Below are 18,784 nucleotides of genomic sequence, written 5' to 3'. Positions count from 1 at the left end.
GACAGGACCCCCCTGGATGTGTCACCCCCCTGGATGTGTCACCCCCAGAACAGGGAACAGGGGCAGGACCCCCTGGATGTGTCACCCCCCTGGATGTGTCACCCCCAGAACAGGGAACAGGGGCAGGACCCCCTGGATGTGTCACCCCCCTGGATGTGTCACCCCCAGAACAGGGAACAGGGGCAGGACCCCCTGGATGTGTCACCCCCCTGGATGTGCCACCCCCAGAACAGGGGCAGGACCCCCCTGGATTTGTCACCCCCCTGGATGTGCCACCCCCAGAACAGGGACACGACCCCCCTGGATGTGTCACCCCACTGGATGTGCCACCCCCCTGGATGTGCCACCCCCAGGACAGGGACAGGACCCCCCTGGATGTGTCACCCGCAGGACGTGTCACCCCCAGAACAGGGACAGGACCCCCTGGATGTGCCACCCCCCTGGATGTGTCACCCCCCCGGATGTGCCCCCCCAGGACAGAACCTTCCCCCCCGTGTGACACGCAGCACGAACGGCCTCTTCCTTCTGCTGCAGGAGAGAAAGTGTTTTGGGGGGGCACAGCCGGGCACCCCCATCCCCCACAGCCTCCCCAGCTCTCCCTGCCCCCCCCCACCCCATTTTCCCCTCCCCGGGGTCCCCCCCAAGCCGTTTCCCCCTCAGGAGTTCCCCAGGATCGCTGAGCAAGGAACTGAGGGGGTAGAAAGTGGCAGAAAAAAGGAAGGAAATGGAAATGAAGAGAAGAAAAAGTCCCTGGGGGGCGGGGACAGACCCAGAGCCCCTCGGAATCCACCTGGAGTGACCCCCCCCCAAACCACCGGCACCTCTGGGGGGCTGTGCTGGGCTCTGGGTCACGCCAAAATCTCAGGCACCCGGGGAAGGAGCTGTGACCCCTGTGCCCATCCAGCCACTGCCCATCCCTGGGGCTTCCATTCCCCTGGAAATGAAATCATGGGACTCCCATTCCTTATGTCCCACCTTGCCCGGGACTGCGATTCCCAATACTCACATTCCCAAGGATCTCCATGGCCCAGGACCCCCTTCCCAAGGAACCCTCTCCTGTTCATTCCATCCCCTGAAATCCCCTTCCCCCAGGACCTTGCGTCTCCCAGGATCCCCCCTGTCCCATGGGATCCCCCATTCCCCCAGCATCCCCATCCCCTGACCCCAAATCCCTGGAGCCCACGTTCCCCTGGGAATCCCATCCCTGCGTCCCCCCAGCCCTGGGGACCCCCCATTCCCATGGCACCCCCATGCCCGGGGTTCCCCCTTCTCGGGACCCCATCCCTGGGACCCCCCCATTCCCCTGGACACCCATCCCTGGCTCCCCAAACCCCCTGAGCCCCCCACTCCTGCGACCCCATGTCCCACCTTGCCCCCCCAGCCTTGTCCCCACCCTGCCCCCACCATGCGCCCCTCCCACCTGGGGACGAGATGTAAATTCTCTTCCTTCCCCTTTATCTCAAGAGCCACCAGGCTGGGGACAGGTGGCCCTGGCAGCCAGTGACAGCCAGTCCACATGGCTGGGGACACCGGGATGGCCGGGAAGGTGGCACTGCTCCTGTGGGGTGAGTGCCCCGGGCACGGGCCTGCCAGCCCGGGGATGGGCCCTGGTGAGGCAGAGAGCAGTGGGGAGGGGGCACAGGGGGGCTGCGGGGTCCCCTGAGGTCCCCAAGGCCAGCAGAGCCAGTGGGGGACAGAGCCAGTGACCCCCCAGCGTGACCGGGGTTGTGGGGTGGCCCTGGGGACAGGGATGGGGGGACAGGAATGGGGACTGGGATTTGGGGACAGCAATGAGGGGTTTGGCACCTTGGGGCTGGGGTAGCTCTGGGGACAGGGACAGGGACAGGAGCGCAGGGAGAGGGACAAGGGGACAAGCACCATGGGGACAGGTGCCATCGGAATGGGACCATGGGGACATGGCCGCGGGGGTGTGGCCGTGGGGCTGGCGGGGGTGACCTGTGCCAGGCCGGGGTGGCCGTGGTGGCCCCGTCCCGGAGGTGTCCGTGGTGCCACCCGAACGTGGCGCGTGGGCGGCTGTGACACGGAGCTGTCCCCGGGGAGCCTCCCCAGACCTGTTGGGGACTGTCCCCGAGCACTTTCCCACAAGAAGCGGTGTCCCCACGGGGACAGCCCCCACACCCCGCCCCCCGTGCCGCTGTCCCCACGGTGCCACCCCCACCCAGCCCTGTCCCTTCTCCCTTCCAGCCCAGACCCTCGGCCTCGCTGGTGAGTCCTCGGGGGATGCCCTGTCCCCACCCCGCTGTCCCCAGCCCCACACTGGCCCTGGCAGGCTGGTGTCCCCTGTCACCCGCAGGTGCCCAGACCACCCAGCTCCTCGTGGAGCCCCCCTGGCTGCCAGCGGTGCTGTGGGAGCGGGTGACACTGACCTGCCAGGGCTCGGGGACCGCCGGTGCCACCACCTGGTACAAGGACGGGCAGCGCTGGGGACAGCAGGGACGAGACCACGTCACTGTCACCGAGAGTGGCACCTACCGGTGTGCCAGACCTGTCAGTGGGTTCAGCCCCCCCGTGACTGCCTCAGACGGTGAGGGGGGTTTGGGTGTCCCCAGCCTGGCACCGCGGGGACCCCGAGGGCTCTGGGTGGGCTCTGCCCCATGGGTCACTCCCTGGGGAGTGTCCCCTGCTCTGGGGACACCCCAGAGCATCCCAGTGAGGGGGGACCCCCGTGCTGAAACTGGGGACCCCTGGTAGGCTGGTGTGACCCATTGGGGGCTCCCGGTGCCATCGGGTGTGACAGGAGCCCTGTGTCCCCCAGACTGGCTGGTGCTGCAGGTGCCGGCGCGGGCGCTGCTGGAGGGGGACACGGTGACACTGCGCTGCCGGGGCTGGTGGAACAACGCGGTCACCAGGGTGTCCTTCTACCACGAGGGGAAGGAACTGAGGGTGCTCCGCGATGGGACCGAGCTGTCCCTGCTCCCTCTGCAGCTGAAGCACAGCGGCCGCTACAGCTGCAAGGGCCGGGTGGAATACTGGGGGTTGGAGGAGTCAGCGCCGGTGACAGTGACAGTGCAGGGTGAGCACCCCACAGCCGCCACCCCCGACACCCCCACAGCCTTTTCCCAGGGACTTGGGGTCACAAATGCCCCTCCCCTCTCCTTCCCAGAGCTCTTCTCGGTGCCGGTGCTGGAGGGTCCCCCCGAGCCCACCGAGGGGTCCCCCCTGACTCTCAGCTGCCTCAGCACCCCCAGCCCCCTGCGGCCCCGAGCTCCCCTCCTGCACGTGTTCTACCAGGACGGGCAGGTGGTGGGGGGCCCGCAGGGGTCCCCGCAGCTGCTGGTGCCCGCCGTGGGGGTCTCCCACTCTGGGAATTACAGCTGCGAGGTGCGCTCCGAGGAGGGGGCCGTGCGGAAGAGCAGCGCCCTGCTCCGCGTCACGGTGCGCAGTGAGTGCGGGGATGGGCACGGGGAGCCCCCACGGCCTCTTCGGGTCCCCTGGTTGGGGACCCCCATGACTGCCCGGGGACCCCCAGCCCTGTCTGACGCCATCCCCGGGTCTCCCCATCACTGCCCGAGTCCCTCCTCAGCTCCTTCCATGCTTCCCCGGGTCCCCCATCCGTGTCCCGGGTCCCTGAATCCCTTCTCCGATCCCACCCCGGGTCCCCCCATCCCTGCCCGGCTCCCTCGCCGGGTCCCCCAGCCTTGCCTGGGGACCCCCATCCTTCCCCGACACCTTTTCCGTGTCCCCCCATTACTGCCCGGGACCCCCATCCCTGCCTCGTGTCCCCTCATCCCTGTCCCCGGTCCCCACCACCCCTCCCTGGGTCCCTCCACTGTCCCCAGCTGCCACCATCCCCTCACCCCTTCCTGGTGTCACCCCCCTCCCTCTCCCGGTGTCCCCTCCCCAAACCTCGGGGGTTCCTTTCCAAGCCCCCTCTCCCTCCCTGGGGTCCCCCTGCTCCTCCCCGACCCCCCTGGTCCCTCACTGTCCCCTGGTGTCCCCCCCTTCCCGCAGGGGTCCCGCCCTCGGGGGTCTCCCTGTCGGTGCAGCCCCCCGGGGGACCGGTGGCACTGGGGGACCGCCTGGTGCTGAGCTGCACGGTGGCAGCGGGGACAGGTCCCCTGTCCTTCTCCTGGCACCGGGAGGGCTCGGCGGCACCGCTGGGCACCGGCCCCCGGCTGGAGCTGCCCCACGTTGGGGACAATGACAGCGGCCAGTACCAGTGCCGGGTCAGCGACGGGGACAGCGTGGCCGAGAGTGACCCCCTGAATGTCACCGTCCTGGGTGAGCGGGACCCTCGGGCTGGGGGTGATCCCACCCATGTCACCCCCATCCCGCCTCACCCGGTGCCAGCCCTGTCTGTGTCTCCGCAGTGCCCGTGGCCAATGCCACCATCACCCCCGGTCCCCCGGCACACCGGGTGCGCGCCGGTGACCCCGTGAGCCTGCGCTGCTCGGTGCAGGTGGGCTCAGCCCCTGTCACCTTCACCTGGCTGCACAACGGCCAGGAGGTGGCCCGGGGTCCCCTCCTGGAGCTTGGGGACATCGATGTGGGACATTCGGGCACCTACCAGTGCGTGGCCACCAACCAGCTGGGACAGGACGGGCACCGCGTGTTCCAGGCACTCAGCCCAGAGCTGGCACTGACGGTGACAACGTGGGGACGCGGGGACACAGGTGGCATCACTCGGGGGCACTGCAGGGGCTCGGAACCCCGGGTTTGTCCCCGGAGGTGACAGGGAGGTGACACGGAGGTGACAAGGCACAGGTGGCATCACTCGGGGGCACTGCGGGGGGCTCGGACCCCCGGGTTTGTCCCCGCTCTGTCCTTGGTGACACGGAGGTGACACGGCTCAGGTGGCATCACTCGGGGGCACTGCGGGGGGCTCGGAACCCCGGGTTTGTCCCCGCTCTGTCCTTGGTGACACAGAGGGGACACATGGGCACAGGTGGCATCACTTGGGGGCACTGCGGGGGCTCGGAACCCCGGGTTTGGACACGGAGGTGACAGGGCACAGGTGGCTTCACTCGGGGGCACTGCGGGGGGCTCGGACCCCCGGGTTTGTCCCCGCTCTGTCCTTGGTGACACAGAGGGGACACATGGGCACAGGTGGCATCACTCGGGGGCACTGCGGGGGGCTGAGACCCCCGGGTTTGGACACGGAGGTGACAGGGAGGTGACAGGGCACGGGTGGCATCACTCTGTGGGCTCAGCCCCCCGGGTTTGTCCCCGGAGGTGACATGGGGGTGACAGGGAGGTGACAGGGCACGGGTGGCATCACGGGGGGTCACAGTGGGGTTCAGGACAGTCGGGTTTGTCCCCGGAGGTGACACGGAGGTGACACGGAGGTGACAGGGCACAGGTGGCATCACTCGGGGTCACAGTGGGGTTCAGGACAGTCGGGTTTGTCCCCGGAGGTGACACGGAGGTGACACGGAGGTGACAGGGCACAGGTGGCATCACTGGGGGTCACTGCGGGGGGCTCGGAACCCCGGGTTTGTCCCCGCTCTGTCCTTGGTGACACAGAGGTGACACATGGGCACAGGTGGCATCACTCGGGGGCACTGCGGGGGGCTGAGACCCCCGGGTTTGTCCCCGCTCTGTCCTTGGGGACACGGAGGTGACACGGCTCAGGTGGCATCACTCGGGGGCACTGCGGGGGGCTCAGACCCCCGGGTTTGGACACGGAGGTGACAGGGAGGTGACAGGGCACAGGTGGCATCACTCGTGGGGAGCTCATCCCCCCGGATCTGTTCCTGCTCTGTCCTTGGTGACACGGAGGTGACAGGGCACAGGTGGCATCACTCGGGGTCACTGTGGGGTCCAGGACAGTGGGGTTTGTCCCCGGAGGTGACAGGGAGGTGACAGGGAGGTGACATGGCTCAGGTGGCATCACTCGGGGGCACTGCGGGGGGCTCGGACCCCCGGGTTTGTCCCCGCTCTGTCCTTGGTGACACAGAGGGGACACATGGGCACAGGTGGCATCACTCGGGGGCACTGCGGGGGGCTGAGACCCCCGGGTTTGTCCCCGGAGGTGACAGGGAGGTGACACAGACAGGGCACAGGTGGCATCACTGTGGGGGCTCAGCCCCCCGGGTTTGTCCCCGGAGGTGACATGGGGGTGACAGAGAGGTGACAGGGCACAGGTGGCATCACTCGGGGTCACAGTGGGGTTCAGGACAGTCGGGTTTGTCCCCGGAGGTGACACGGAGGTGACACGGAGGTGACAGGGCACAGGTGGCATCACTCGGGGTCACAGTGGGGTTCAGGACAGTCGGGTTTGTCCCTGGTGGTGACAGGGAGGTGACACAGACAGGGCACAGGTGGCATCACTGTGGGGGCTCAGACCCCCGGGTTTGTCCCCGGAGGTGACACGGGGGTGGCAGGGAGGTGACAGGGAGGTGACAGGGCACGGGTGGCATCACGGGGGGTCACTGCGGGGTGCGGCGCCCCCGGGTGACCCCCAGTGTCCCCTCTGTCCCCAGCGGTGGCCGCAGGGGTTGGCAGCCCCCTGCTGGCCCTGGTCCTGCTCGTGGGTGCCATCGTGGGCTGGCAGCGGTGCCACCGCAGGGGTGGGTGACAACGGGGGACACCGGGCTGGCGACAACGGGGTGACACCGGGGGGTCCCGGGGGGTTTGGGGTCCCGGGGGGTTTTGGGGTCTGGGGGAGTTTGGGGTCCCGGGGGATTTTGGGGTCTGGGGGGTTTGGGGTCTGGGGGGTTTTGTGGTCCCGGGGGGTTTTGGGGTCTGGGGGGTTTTGGGGTCCCGGGGGGTTTGGGGTCTGGGGCGTTTGGGGTCTGGTGGGTTTTGGGGTCTGGGGGGTTTGGGATCCCGGGGGGTTTTGGGGTCCCGGGGGGTTTTGGGGTCCCGGGGGGTTTTGGGGTCTGGGGGGTTTTGGGGTCCCGGGGGGTTTTGGGGTCTGGGGGGGTTTTGGGGTCCCGGGGGGTTTTGGGGTCTGGGGGGTTTTGGGGTCCCGGGGGGTTTGGGGTCTGGGGGGTTTGGGGTCTGGGGGGTTTTGGGGTCCGGGGGGGTTTTGGGGTCCCGGGGGGGTTTGGGGTCCCGGGGGGTTTTGGGTTCTGGGGGAATTGGGGTTTCAAGGATTTTTTGGGGCTTTTGGGGCTTTTTTGGGGGTTTGGGATTTCAGGATTTTTTTGGGGGGGAATTCCGGGACATTTTGGGGCTTTCCGGGGGAGAATTTCGGGGTCCCCTGGCGCTGTCCCCATTGTCGCCCCCCTTTTCCCCGCAGCCCCCAGGACCCCCCCGGACAGGTGAGTGGCGGAGGGGCCCGGGCGTGTCCCCGTGTCCCCAAATGCCACCTGGAGGCCACCGCACTGTCGCCCTTGTCCCCGCAGGACCCCCGTGGTGCCCGCCGAGGGGGGGGAGGTGCTCTACACCCACGTGGTGCCCACCGCGAGGGCCGCGGGTGAGTGGGGACGGCGACCTGGCACCGGGGGTGGCACCGGGGGTGGCACCGCGGTCACAAATGCCACCCCCGGGCAGCTGAGGGTCCCCAGATGCCACCCAGGGGACGGCGGTGACATCGACGGCAACGTGCTGGGACAGTGGGGGGCACTGGGTGGCACTGGGATGGCACCAGGTGACACTGGGTGACACTGGGGGTGGCACTGGGGGACACTGGGTGGCACTAGGTGACACTGGGGGACACCGGGGGACACTGGGGGTGGCACTGGGTGGCACTAGGTGACACTGGGGGACACCGGGGGACACTGGGGGTGGCACTGGGTGGCACTAGGTGGCACTGGGGGACACTGGGGGACACTGGGGGTGGCACTGGGTGGCACTAGGTGGCACTGGGGGACACTGGGGATGGCACTGGGGGGCACTGGGGGACACTGGGGGACACTGGGGATGGCACTGGGGGGCACTGGGGGACACTGGGGGACACTGGGTGGCACTGGGGGACACTGGGTGGCACTGGGGGTGGCACTGGGGGCACTGGGGGACACTGGGTGGCACTGGGGGTGGCACTGGGGGCACTGGGGGACACTGGGTGGCACTGGGGGGCGGCACTGGGGGACACTGGGGGTGGCACTGGGGGTGGCACTGGGTGGGAGTGGGGGACACTGGGTGGCACTGGGGGTGGCACTGGGTGGGAGTGGGTGGCACTAGGTGACACTGGGGGACACTGGGTGACACTGGTGTTGGCACTGAGTGGGAGTGGGTGGCACTAGGTGACACTGGGGGACACTGGGGGACACTGGGTGGCACTGGGGGCGGCACTGGGGGCGGCACTGGGGGACACTGGGGGTGGCACTGGGTGGCACTGGGTGGCACTGGGGGACACTGGGTGACACTGGGGGTGGCACTGGGTGGGAGTGGGTGGCACTAGGTGACACTGGGGGACACTGGGGGACACTGGAATGGCACCAGGTGACACTGGGATGGCACCAGGTGACACCGGGTGGCACTGGGGGTGGCACCGGGGGTGACACCTGGGGACACCGGCTGGCACAGTGTGCCCAAATGCCACCCAGGAGACAGGGGAGAAGTGCGGGGACAGTGGGTGGCACTGGGTGGCACCGGTGTCTCCCGTAGGGTCCCCAGGTGCCATCCCCGAGGCCCCCGAGGTGACGTACGCGGAGCTGCCGGGCCCGCGGTGGCACCCAGGGGACAGCGGTGACTACGAGAACGTGCTGTGACACCGTGGTGGCACCGGGGCGTGGCACTGGGTGGCACCCAGGGGACAGCGGCGACTACGAGAACGTGCTGTGACACCGTGGTGGCACCGGGGCGTGGCACTGGGTGGCACCCAGGGGACAGCGGCGACTACGAGAACGTGCTGTGACACCGTGGTGGCACCGGGGCGTGGCACTGGGTGGCACCCAGGGGACAGCGGTGACATCGATGAGAACGTGCTGTGACACTAGGGTGGCACCGGGGCGTGGCACTGGGTCCCCAGGTGGCACCCAGGGGACAGCGGTGACATCGATGAGAACGTGCTGTGACACTAGGGTGGCACCGGGGCGTGGCACTGGGTCCCCAGGTGGCACGCAGGGGACAGCGGTGACATCGATGAGAACGTGCTGTGACACTAGGGTGGCACTGGGCTGACACTGGGTCCCCAGGTGGCACCCAGGGGACAGCGGTGACATCGATGAGAACGTGCTGTGACACTGGGGTGGCACTGGGCTGACACTGGGTCCCCAGGTGGCACCCAGGGGACAGCGGTGACATCGATGAGAACGTGCTGTGACACCGCGCTGGCACCGGGGCGTGGCACTGGGTCCCCAGGTGGCACCCAGGGGACAGCGGGGACATCTAGGACGCCGTGCTGTGACACTGGGGGTGGCACTGGGGACAGCCACCCACGTGTGTCCCCTCGTCCCGTGGGTGCCCACCCTGCCCGTGGCCACCAGGACCTGCCCCTGTCCCTGTCCCTTGCCCGTGGCCACCATGAACTGGTGGCAGCTGGCCCTGTCCCCTGCCCGTGGCCACCGGGACCTGTCCCTGCCCCTGTCCCCTGCCCGTGGCCACCTGTCCCCATCCTTGTCCCCATCCCTGTCCCCTGCCCGTGGCCACTGGGACCTGTCCCCATCCCTGTCCCTTGCCCGTGGCCACCATGAGCTGGTGGCAGCTGGCCCTGTCCCCTGCCCGTGGCCACCTGTCCCCGTCCCTGTCCCCTGCCCGTGGCCACCGGGACCTGTCCCTGTCCCTGTCCCCTGCCCGTGGCCACTGAGACCTGTCCCCATCCCTGTCCCTGTCCCCGGCCCGGTCCCCGTCCCTGTCCCCTGCCCGTGGCCACTGAGAGCTGCCAGCAGCTGGCCCTGTCCCCTCCCTGTGGCCACCGAGACCTGGACGTGTCCCCTGCTCGTGGCCACCAGGACTTGTCCCCATCCCTTGCCCGTGGCCTCTGGCACCTGTCCCTGTCCCTGTCCCTTGCCCGTGGCTACTGAGAGCTGGTGGCAGCTGGCCCTGTCCCCTCCCTGGGGCCACTGGGCCCTGTCCCCTGCCCGTGGCCACCGTCCCTCTGTCCCTCCGAGCCGCAGGAATTTGGGACAATCCCAAGAACCAGCCCCGAGTGACCCCCGGGGGGATTTGGGGACATCCCGGGGCTCCCGGGGGGGTTTGGGGACATCCCGGGGGTTCCGGGAGGGTTTGGGGACAGCCCGGGGGTTCCGGGGGGTTTTGGGGATATCCCGGGGGTCCCGGGGGAGTTTGGGGACATCCCGGGGGTTCCGGGGGGGTTTGGGGACATCCCGGGGGTCCCGGGGGGGTTTGGGGATATCCCGGGGGTCCCGGGGGGCGTTGGGGACATCCCGGGGGTCTCGGGAGGTTTTGGGGACATCCCGGGGGTCCCGGGGGGCGTTGGGGACATCCCGGGGGTCTCAGGAGGGTTTGGGGACATCCCGGGGGTGCCGGGAGGGTTTGGGGACATCCCGGGGGTCCCGGGGGGGTTTGGGGACATCCCGGGGGTGCCGGGAGGGTTTGGGGACATCCCGGGGGTCCCGGGAGGGTTTGGGGACAGCCCAGGGGGGACCCGCGGGGGTCCCGGGGAGCGCAGCCCCCCAGAGCCCCCCGGGGGTCGGGATGGGGGGAAGGAGGGTTAAACTTTGATTTCTGTCCCACTTTGTGTTTTTGTGGAGAATAAATTCAATTTTTTGCCCCAAATTTCGCCCGGGACCGATCCCGCCCTGCCCCAACCCCAGCGCGGGGCTGGGGGGGTTCCCCAAGGGGGTCCTGGAGGTTTTGGGGGGCTCCAGGGTCTGTCCCAACCCCCCCTGTCCCGCTTTGGGGATTTTTCCTCACTTTTTGTCCCCGGCGGGGACGCGGTGGGACACTGGGTGGCACTGGGGGGGAGCTGGGACCCCAAAATCTGGGACCCCAAAAGCGAGAGGTGCAAGCTCTGGGACCCCCAAATCTGGGACCCCAAAAGCGGGGCGTGCAAACTCTGGGACCCCAAAATCTGGGACCCCAAAACTGCGAGGTGCAAGCTTTGGGACCCCCAAATCTGGGACCCCAAAAGCGAGAGGTGCAAGCTTTGGGACCCCCAAATCTGGGACCCCAAAAGCGAGAGGTACAGGCTCTGGGACCCCAAAATCTGGGACCCCAAAACTGCGAGATGCAAGCTTTGGGACCCCCAAATCTGGGACCCCAAAAGCGAGAGGTACAGGCTCTGGGACCCCCAAATCTGGAACCCCAAAACTGCGAGGTGCAAGCCCTGGGACCCCAAAATCTGGGACCCCAAAAGCGAGAGGTGCAAGCTCTGGGATCCCCAAATCTGGGACCCCAGGGAGCAGGAGCCCAAGATTTGGGATGGGGTTCCCAGTCGTGGTTCCCGGTCCATGGAGAGGTCCCGGGCCCTGTTCCCGGTCCCTTTTCCTGGTCACTGTTCCCGGTCCTGGTCCCGGTTCCCAGTGCACGGAGGAGTCCCGGTCCCTGTTCCCCGTTCGCACTCCCAGTCCAGATCCTGTTCCCGTTCCCGTTCCCATTCCCGTTCCCGTTCCCGTTCCCGTTCCCATTCCCGTTCCCGTTCCCATTCCCATTCCTATTCCCATTCCCGTTCCCATTCCCGTTCCCATTCTTGCCCCCATTCCCGTTCCCATTCCCATTCCCGTTCCCGTTCCCATTCCCGTTCCCGTTCCCGTTCCTATTCCCGTTCCCATTCCCATTCCCGTTCCCATTCTCGTTCCCTCTCCCGTTCCCATTGCCATTCCCGTTCCCATTCCCGTTCCCATTCCCATTCCCATTCCCATTCCCGTTCCCGTTCCCATTGCCATTGCCATTCCCATTCCTATTCCCATTCCCGTTCCCGTTCCTGCTCCCATTCCCATTCCTGCTCCCATTCCCGTTCCTGCTCCCATTCCCGTTCCCGTTCCCGTTCCCATTCCCGTTCCCGTTCCCATTCTCATTCCCATTCCCATTCCCGTTCCCGTTCCCATTCCCGTTCCCATTCCCATTCCCATTCCCATTCCCGTTCCCATTCCCATTCCCGTTCCTATTCCCATTCCCATTCCCGTTCCCGTTCCCATTCCCGTTCCCATTTCCGTTCCCGTTCCCGTTCCCATTCCCATTCCCGTTCCCGTTCCCATTCCCATTCCCTTTCCCATTCCCGTTCCCATTCCCGTTCCCATTCCCATTCCTGCTCCCATTCTCATTCCCATTCCCGTTCCCATTCCCATTCCCGTTCCTGTTCCCATTCCCGTTCCCGTTCCCATTCCCATTCCCGTTCCCGTTCCCGCTCCCGCTCCCGTTCCCGTTCCCATTCCCATTCCCGTTCCCATTCCCATTCCCGTTCCTATTCCCATTCCCATTCCTGCTCCCATTCCCGTTCCTGCTCCCATTCCCATTCCCGTTCCCGTTCCCGTTCCCATTCCCGTTCCCGTTCCCATTCTCATTCCCATTCCCATTCCCGTTCCCGTTCCCATTCCCGTTCCCATTCCCATTCCCATTCCCATTCCCGTTCCCATTCCCGTTCCCGTTCCCGTTCCCATTCCCGTTCCCGTTCCCGTTCCCATTCCTGCTCCCATTCTCATTCCCATTCCCGTTCCCATTCCCATTCCCGTTCCTGTTCCCATTCCCGTTCCCGTTCCCATTCCCATTCCCGTTCCCGTTCCCGCTCCCGCTCCCGTTCCCGTTCCCATTCCCATTCCCGTTCCCATTCCCATTCCCGTTCCTATTCCCATTCCCATTCCTGCTCCCATTCCCGTTCCTGCTCCCATTCCCATTCCCGTTCCCGTTCCCGTTCCCATTCCCGTTCCCGTTCCCATTCTCATTCCCATTCCCATTCCCGTTCCCGTTCCCATTCCCGTTCCCATTCCCGTTCCCATTCTCATTCCCATTCCCGTTCCCATTCCCGTTCCCATTCCCGTTCCCGTTCCCATTCCCGTTCCCGCTCCCGCTCCCGCTCCCGTTCCCATTCCCATTCCCATTCCCGTTCCCGTTCCCATTCCCATTCCCGTTCCCATTCCCGTTCCCGTTCCCATTCCCGTTCCCATTCCCGTTCCCATTCCCATTCCCGTTCCCATTCCCATTCCCGTTCCCATTCCCATTCCCGTTCCCATTCCCGTTCCCGTTCCCGTTCCCATTCCCATTCCCGTTCCCGTTCCCATTCCCATTCCCGTTCCCGTTCCCGTTCCCATTCCCGTTCCCGTTCCCATTCCCATTCCCGTTCCCGTTCCCGTTCCCGTTCCCATTCCCATTCCCGTTCCCGTTCCCATTCCCATTCCCATTCCCATTCCCGTTCCCATTCTCGTTCCCATTCCCATTCCCGTTCCCATTCCCATTCCCGTTCCCATTCCCATTCCCGTTCCCATTCCCGTTCCCATTCCCATTCCCATTCCCATTCCCGTTCCCATTCCCGTTCCCATTCCCGTTCCCGTTCCCATTCCCATTCCCGTTCCCATTCTCGCTCCCATTCCCGTTCCCGTTCCCATTCCCGTTCCCATTCCCATTCCCGTTCCCGTTCCCGTTCCCGTTCCCGTTCCCATTCCCATTCCCATTCCCGTTCCCATTCCCATTCCCGTTCCCGTTCCCGTTCCCATTCCCATTCCCATTCCCGTTCCCGTTCCCGTTCCCATTCCCATTCCCATTCCCGTTCCCATTCCCATTCCCGTTCCCATTCCCGTTCCCGTTCCCGTTCCCGTTCCCGTTCCCGTTCCCATTCCCATTCCCATTCCCGTTCCCATTCCCGTTCCCGTTCCGTGTTTTCCCGGGGGCGGGGCCAGCCGAGGGGGCGTGTCCTCCCGGGGGCGGGAAGGGGCGTGTCCCTCGGCAGCGCCCCCTGGCGGCGGAGGGCGGAGCGGGCCAAGATGGCGGCGGAGCCGGGCCCGGGCCCGGGGCCCGACGCGGAGCTGGAGGAGCTGCTGGAGAGTGAGGGCACCGGGGCACCGGGGCACCGGGGACAGTGGGGTGCGGGGGGGCTGCTCGGCGTTGGGAGCGATGAGGGTCACGGGGGGCGAGGGGGGCCGGGGGTCGTGAGGGGCCGGGGGGGTTATTGGGGTGAGGGGGGGTCTGGGGGTTATTGGGGTGAGGGGGTCTGGGGGTTATTGGGGTTATTGGGGTCTGGGGGTTAGTGGGGTTATTGGGGTCTGGGGGTTATTGGGGTGAGGGGGTCTGGGGGTTATTGGGGTTATTGGGGTCTGGGGGTTATTGGGGTGAGGGGGTCTGGGGGTTATTGGGGGTTATTGGGGTCTGGGGGTTATTGGGGGTGGGGGGGGGGTCTGGGGGTTATTGGGGTGAGGGGCGTCTGGGGGTTATTGGGGGTGAGGGGGGGTCTGGGGGTTATTGGGGTTATTGGGGTCTGGGGGTTATTGGGGTGAGGGAGTCTGGGGGTTATTGGGGTTATTGGGGTCTGGGGGTTATTGGGGTGAGGGGGGTCTGGGGTATGGGGTTATGGGGGTTGGTAGGGGGGGGGAGGGCTGGGGGGTCGGATGGGCTCTGGGGGGGCTCGGGGGGGGCGGGGGCGGGCGGAGGCGGGCGGCGGGCACGGCTGGGGCGGCGGGGCGGGGGGGGGCGGCTGGGGGGGGGGCGGGGGGGCCGGGCTGGGGGGCGGGGCTGGGGGGGGGGGCTGGGGGGTTATTGGGGTGAGGGGCGTCTGGGGGTTATTGGGGTTATTGGTGTCTGGGGGTTATTGGGGTTATTGGAGTCTGGGGGTTATTGGGGTTGGGGGGGGCTGGGGGTTATTGGGGTGAGGGGGGGGCTGGGGGTTATTGGGGTGAGGGGCGTCTGGGGGTTATTGGGGTTATTGGAGTCTGGGGGTTATTGGGGTTGGGGGGGCTGGGGGTTATTGGGGTGAGGGGGTTTGGGGGGTTGTTGGGGTTATTGGGGTCTGGGGGTTATTGGGGTGTGGGGGGGGGGTCCTGGGGGTTATTGGGGTGAGGGGGGGCTGGGGGTTATTGGAGTCTGGGGGTTCTGGGGGTTATTGGGGTGGGGGGGGGGGCTGGGGGTTATTGGGGTTGGGGGGGGTCTGGGGGTTATTGGGGTTATTGGGGTCTGGGGGTTATTGGGGTGAGGGGTTCTGGGGGTTATTGGAGGTCTGGGGGTTCTGGGGGTTATTGGGGTTATTGGGGTGAGGGGGGGTCTGGGGGTTATTGGGATTGAGGGGGGCTGGGGGTTATTGGGATTGGGGGGGGTCTGGGGGTTATTGGGGTTATTGGGGTCTGGGGGTTATTGGGGTGAGGGGGGCTGGGGGTTATTGGGGTGAGGGGGGTCTGGGGGGTTATTGGGGTGAGGGGGGTCTGGGGGTTATTGGGGGTTATTGGGGGTCTGGGGGTTAGTGGGGTTATTGGGGTCTGGGGGTTATTGGGGTGGGGGGGGGTCTGGGGGTTATTGGGGTGAGGGGGTCTGGGGGTTATTGGGGTGAGGGGGTCTGGGGGTTTATTGGGGTTATTTGGGTCTGGGGGTTATTGGGGTTATTGGGGTCTGGGGGTTATTGGGGTGAGGGGCGTCTGGGGGTTATTGGGGTGAGGGGGTCTGGGGGTTATTGGGGTGGGGGGGGGTCTGTGGACTCCTGGGGGTTATTGGGGTGCAGTTTTGAGGTAGAGGGCTATTCGGGTGTCAGTTTGGGGTGGGGATATTGGGGTGCAGTTTTGGGGGTGGGGATTCCTGGGGTGCAGTTTTGGGGTGCAGTTTTGGGGTGGGGATTCCTGGGGTGCAGTTTTGGGGTGGGGGGTTATTGGGTTGCAGTTTTGGGGTGCAGTTTTGGGGTGGGGATTCCTGGGGTGCAGTTTTGGGGTGCAGTTTTCGCCCACACATTTCGAGCACAGCCCGCCGGCGCCCGTGCCCTCCCTGTGAGGGTGCCGCGCCCCTTTCCCCACCCCCTTTTTGGGTTCCCCTGACCCCCAAAAACCCCCCGCAGGTGCCCTGGACGACTTCGAGCGCAGCCGCCCCCGCGCCCCCCTCCCCCTCCCAGCTCCTCCTGCCCCCCCTCGGCCGCCGACTCCGCCAAGGTGGGCACCCCAAAACCCCCGCGGGGGCGCTGCGGGGGCCGCGCCGGGGCCGCGCTGACCCCGCGCCCAGGGCTCGCTGTTCTCCTCGCAGGAGAGGTTCTTCCAGGAGCTCTTCGAGGGCGAGCTGGCGGCGCAGGCGGCCGCTGAGTTCCAGGAGGCCATGCAGGAGCTGGCCCGCCAGGAAGCCCCAGCTCGTGGAGCAGTTCCAGAAGCTCTCGGAAGCTGCCGGAAAAGTCGGTGCGTGGGGTGGGGGTGGGGGGATGGCAGCCCGGGATGGGCGTCCCGGTCGTGCCGGGGTCACAGCCCCTTCTGGAATTGTTCCGTGTGTTTGGGATCGGGGACAGCGCCCCAGTGGGACACCCCATTATTCCCATTATTCCCATTATTCCCATTATTCCCATTATTCCCATTATTCCCAATCCCATTTGGAATTGTTCCACACATTTGGGATTGGGGAAAACACCACAGTGGGACGCCCCATTATTCCCCTTATCACCCATTCCTAACCCCCGTTCCCAACCCCATTCCTAACCCCTTCCCAATCCCACCCCAACCCCATTCCCAACCCAACCCCCATCCCAAACCCATTCCCATCCCAACCCCATTCCCAGCCCCATCCCAACCCCAACCCCATTCCCAACCCCATTCCCATCCCAACCCCATCCCAAACCCCATTCCCATCCCAACCCTATTCCCAGGCCCCCATCCCAACCCCATCCCAAACCCATTCCCATCCCAACCCCATCCCAACCCCATTCCCATTCTCATCCCAACCCCATCCCAAACCCATTCCCATCCCAACCCCATCCCAAACCCATTCCCGTCCCAACCCCATTCCCAACCCCAACCCCATTCCCAACCCCATTCTCAGCCCCATCCCAACCCCAACCCCATTCCCAACCCCATTCCCATCCCAACCCCATTCCCAACCCCAACCCCATTCCCAACCCCATTCCCATCCCAACCCCATTCCCAACCCCAACCCCATTCCCAACCCCATTCTCATCCCAACCCCATCCCAACCCCATTCCCATTCTCATCCAAAACCCCATCCCAACCCCATTCCCAACCCCAACCCCATTCCCAACCCCATTCTCATCCCAACCCCATCCCAAACCCATTCCCATTCTCATCCAAACCCCATCCCAACCCCATTCCCATTCCCAACCCCGTCCCAACCCCAACCCCATTCCCATCCCAACCCATCCCAACCCCATTCCCATTCTCATCCAAACCCCATCCCAACCCCATTCCCATTCCCATCCCATTCCCATCCCAACCCCATTCCCACTTCCCAACCCCATCCCAGCCCCGTTCCCAACCCCGTTCCCACCCCCGCAGGCAGCGACGCGGCCTCGCAGCAGGAATTCACCTCTGCCTCAAGGAGACCCTGAGCGGGGCTGGCCAAGAACGCCAATGACCTCCAGGTACTCCCTGCCTGCCCTTCCCGGGGCTCTCCCGGGGGCTCTCCCGGGGCTCTCCCGGGGGTCCCGGGGGCTCACGGGCTCCCGGGGTCCCGCAGAATTCCCCGGGCTCCGAGGAGGAGCTGGCCAAGGCCCTGGAGGGGCTGGGGCTGGACGAGGGCGGCGGGGGACGGCGTCCTGCCCGTCATGCGCAGCATCATGGAGTCCCTGCTGTCCAAGGACGTGCTCTAACCCCTCCCTCAAGGAGATCACCGAGAAGGTGGGACCCCAAAAGCCGGGAGGAACCCAAAAAACCGGGAGAAACCCCCAAAACCGGGAGAAACCCCCAAAAACCTGGAGGAGCCCCAAAAACCTGGGGGGGGGTCCCTTGGGGCATGGGAAATGTGTAGTGGTCACACGGACTTCATGCAGTCCCTGCTATCCAAGGACGTGCTCTAACCCCTCCCTCAAGGAGATCACCGAGAAAGTGGGACCCCAAAAACCGGGAGGAACCCCAAAAACCGGGAGGGGGACCCCAAAAACCAAAGGGGGTGGGTCCCCAAAACCCTGGAGGGATCCTTTGGGGTGTGGGAAACTCAGGGGTGTCATGGGGACATGGTGCAGTCCCTGCTGTCCAAAGATGTGCTCTGGCCCTCCCTCAAGAAGATCACTGAGGAGGTGGGACCCCAAAAAACCGGGGAGGGCACCCCAAAAACCGGGAGGGCAGCCCAAAAAACCTGGGGGTGTCCCCAAAACTCTGGGGGTGTCCCTTGGGGACAAAGAGTAGGGGTCATGGAGACATCAGGGAGTCCCTGCTGTCCAAGGATGTGCCCTGTCCTTCCCTCAAGGGGCTCACTGAGAAGATGGGACCCCAAAACCGGGAGGGCACCTCAAAAAAACCGGGAGGGCACCCCAAAAAAACCGGGAGGGGTCCCAAAAAAACCTCGGGAGGGTCCCTGGGGGGACATGGTGCATTCCCTACTGTCCAAGGATGTGCTCTGCCCCTGACCCCTTGTGGGGTCTGTCCCTGTCACCCCCAGGGCCGTGCTGGGACATTTCCCCCTTTTCTCCAGGATTTTGGGGGTCCCATGGGGGATTTTGGGGGTTCCTACAGTGTCCCCTGCCTGTCCCCTGCGTGTCCCCAGTGCCTGGAGGGGCTGTGGCAGCACGAGGGGTCCCTGTCCCCGGAGCGGTGGGAGCGTTTCTGTGCCCAGTAGGGGCTGAGGGGGCAGGGATTTGGGGGTTCCACGGGGGATTTTGGGGTTCCACGGGGGATTTGGGGGTGAAACGGGGGATTTGGGGGTGCCACGGGGGATTTTGGGGTTCCCCCAATGTCCCAAGTGCCCGGAGTGGCTGCGGGCAGCACAAGGGGTCCCTGTCCCCGGAGCAGCAGGCGCGGTTCGGGGTGCTGATAGGGCTGGGATTTGGGGGTTCCTCCAGTGACCCCACTGTCCCCTCGATGTCCCCTCGATGTCCCCTCGATGTCCCCAGCTTTTGGAGTGGCTGCAGCAGCAC

At 66.0% G+C, this 18,784-nt stretch overlaps 1 protein-coding gene across 1 annotated transcript; it reads left to right on the top strand.

Annotated features, from left to right (window-relative positions):
- Window positions 1-1,534: 1,534 nt before the first annotated feature.
- Window positions 1,535-6,538, top strand: LOC137466437 (Fc receptor-like protein 2). Its single transcript, XM_068178161.1, has 8 exons — window positions 1,535-1,565; window positions 2,071-2,226; window positions 2,315-2,545; window positions 2,777-3,034; window positions 3,125-3,403; window positions 3,973-4,242; window positions 4,332-4,634; window positions 6,444-6,538. The coding sequence occupies exons 1-8, from the start codon at window positions 1,535-1,537 to the stop codon at window positions 6,536-6,538; spliced, it is 1,623 nt and encodes a 540-aa protein (XP_068034262.1).
- The last annotated feature ends 12,246 nt before the right edge of the window (window positions 6,539-18,784 follow it).

Source organism: Anomalospiza imberbis, unplaced genomic scaffold (assembly GCF_031753505.1).
Source record: "Anomalospiza imberbis isolate Cuckoo-Finch-1a 21T00152 unplaced genomic scaffold, ASM3175350v1 scaffold_211, whole genome shotgun sequence".
NCBI lineage: Eukaryota > Metazoa > Chordata > Aves > Passeriformes > Viduidae > Anomalospiza > Anomalospiza imberbis.
The sequence above is the reverse complement of the archived record's forward strand: the minus strand, read 5'-3'. Positions and strand labels throughout refer to the sequence as shown.

Bases quoted from the DNA above. Each gene is read 5' to 3' on its own strand.
- LOC137466437 (XM_068178161.1), top strand. From the start codon at position 1,535: ATGGCCGGGAAGGTGGCACTGCTCCTGTGGG. The intron at 1,566-2,070 runs GTGAGTGCCCCG...GAGCCTCCCCAG, and splicing joins GGTGGCACTGCTCCTGTGGG to ACCTGTTGGGGACTGTCCCC. The intron at 4,635-6,443 runs GTGGCATCACTC...CTCTGTCCCCAG, and splicing joins GTGGGGACGCGGGGACACAG to CGGTGGCCGCAGGGGTTGGC.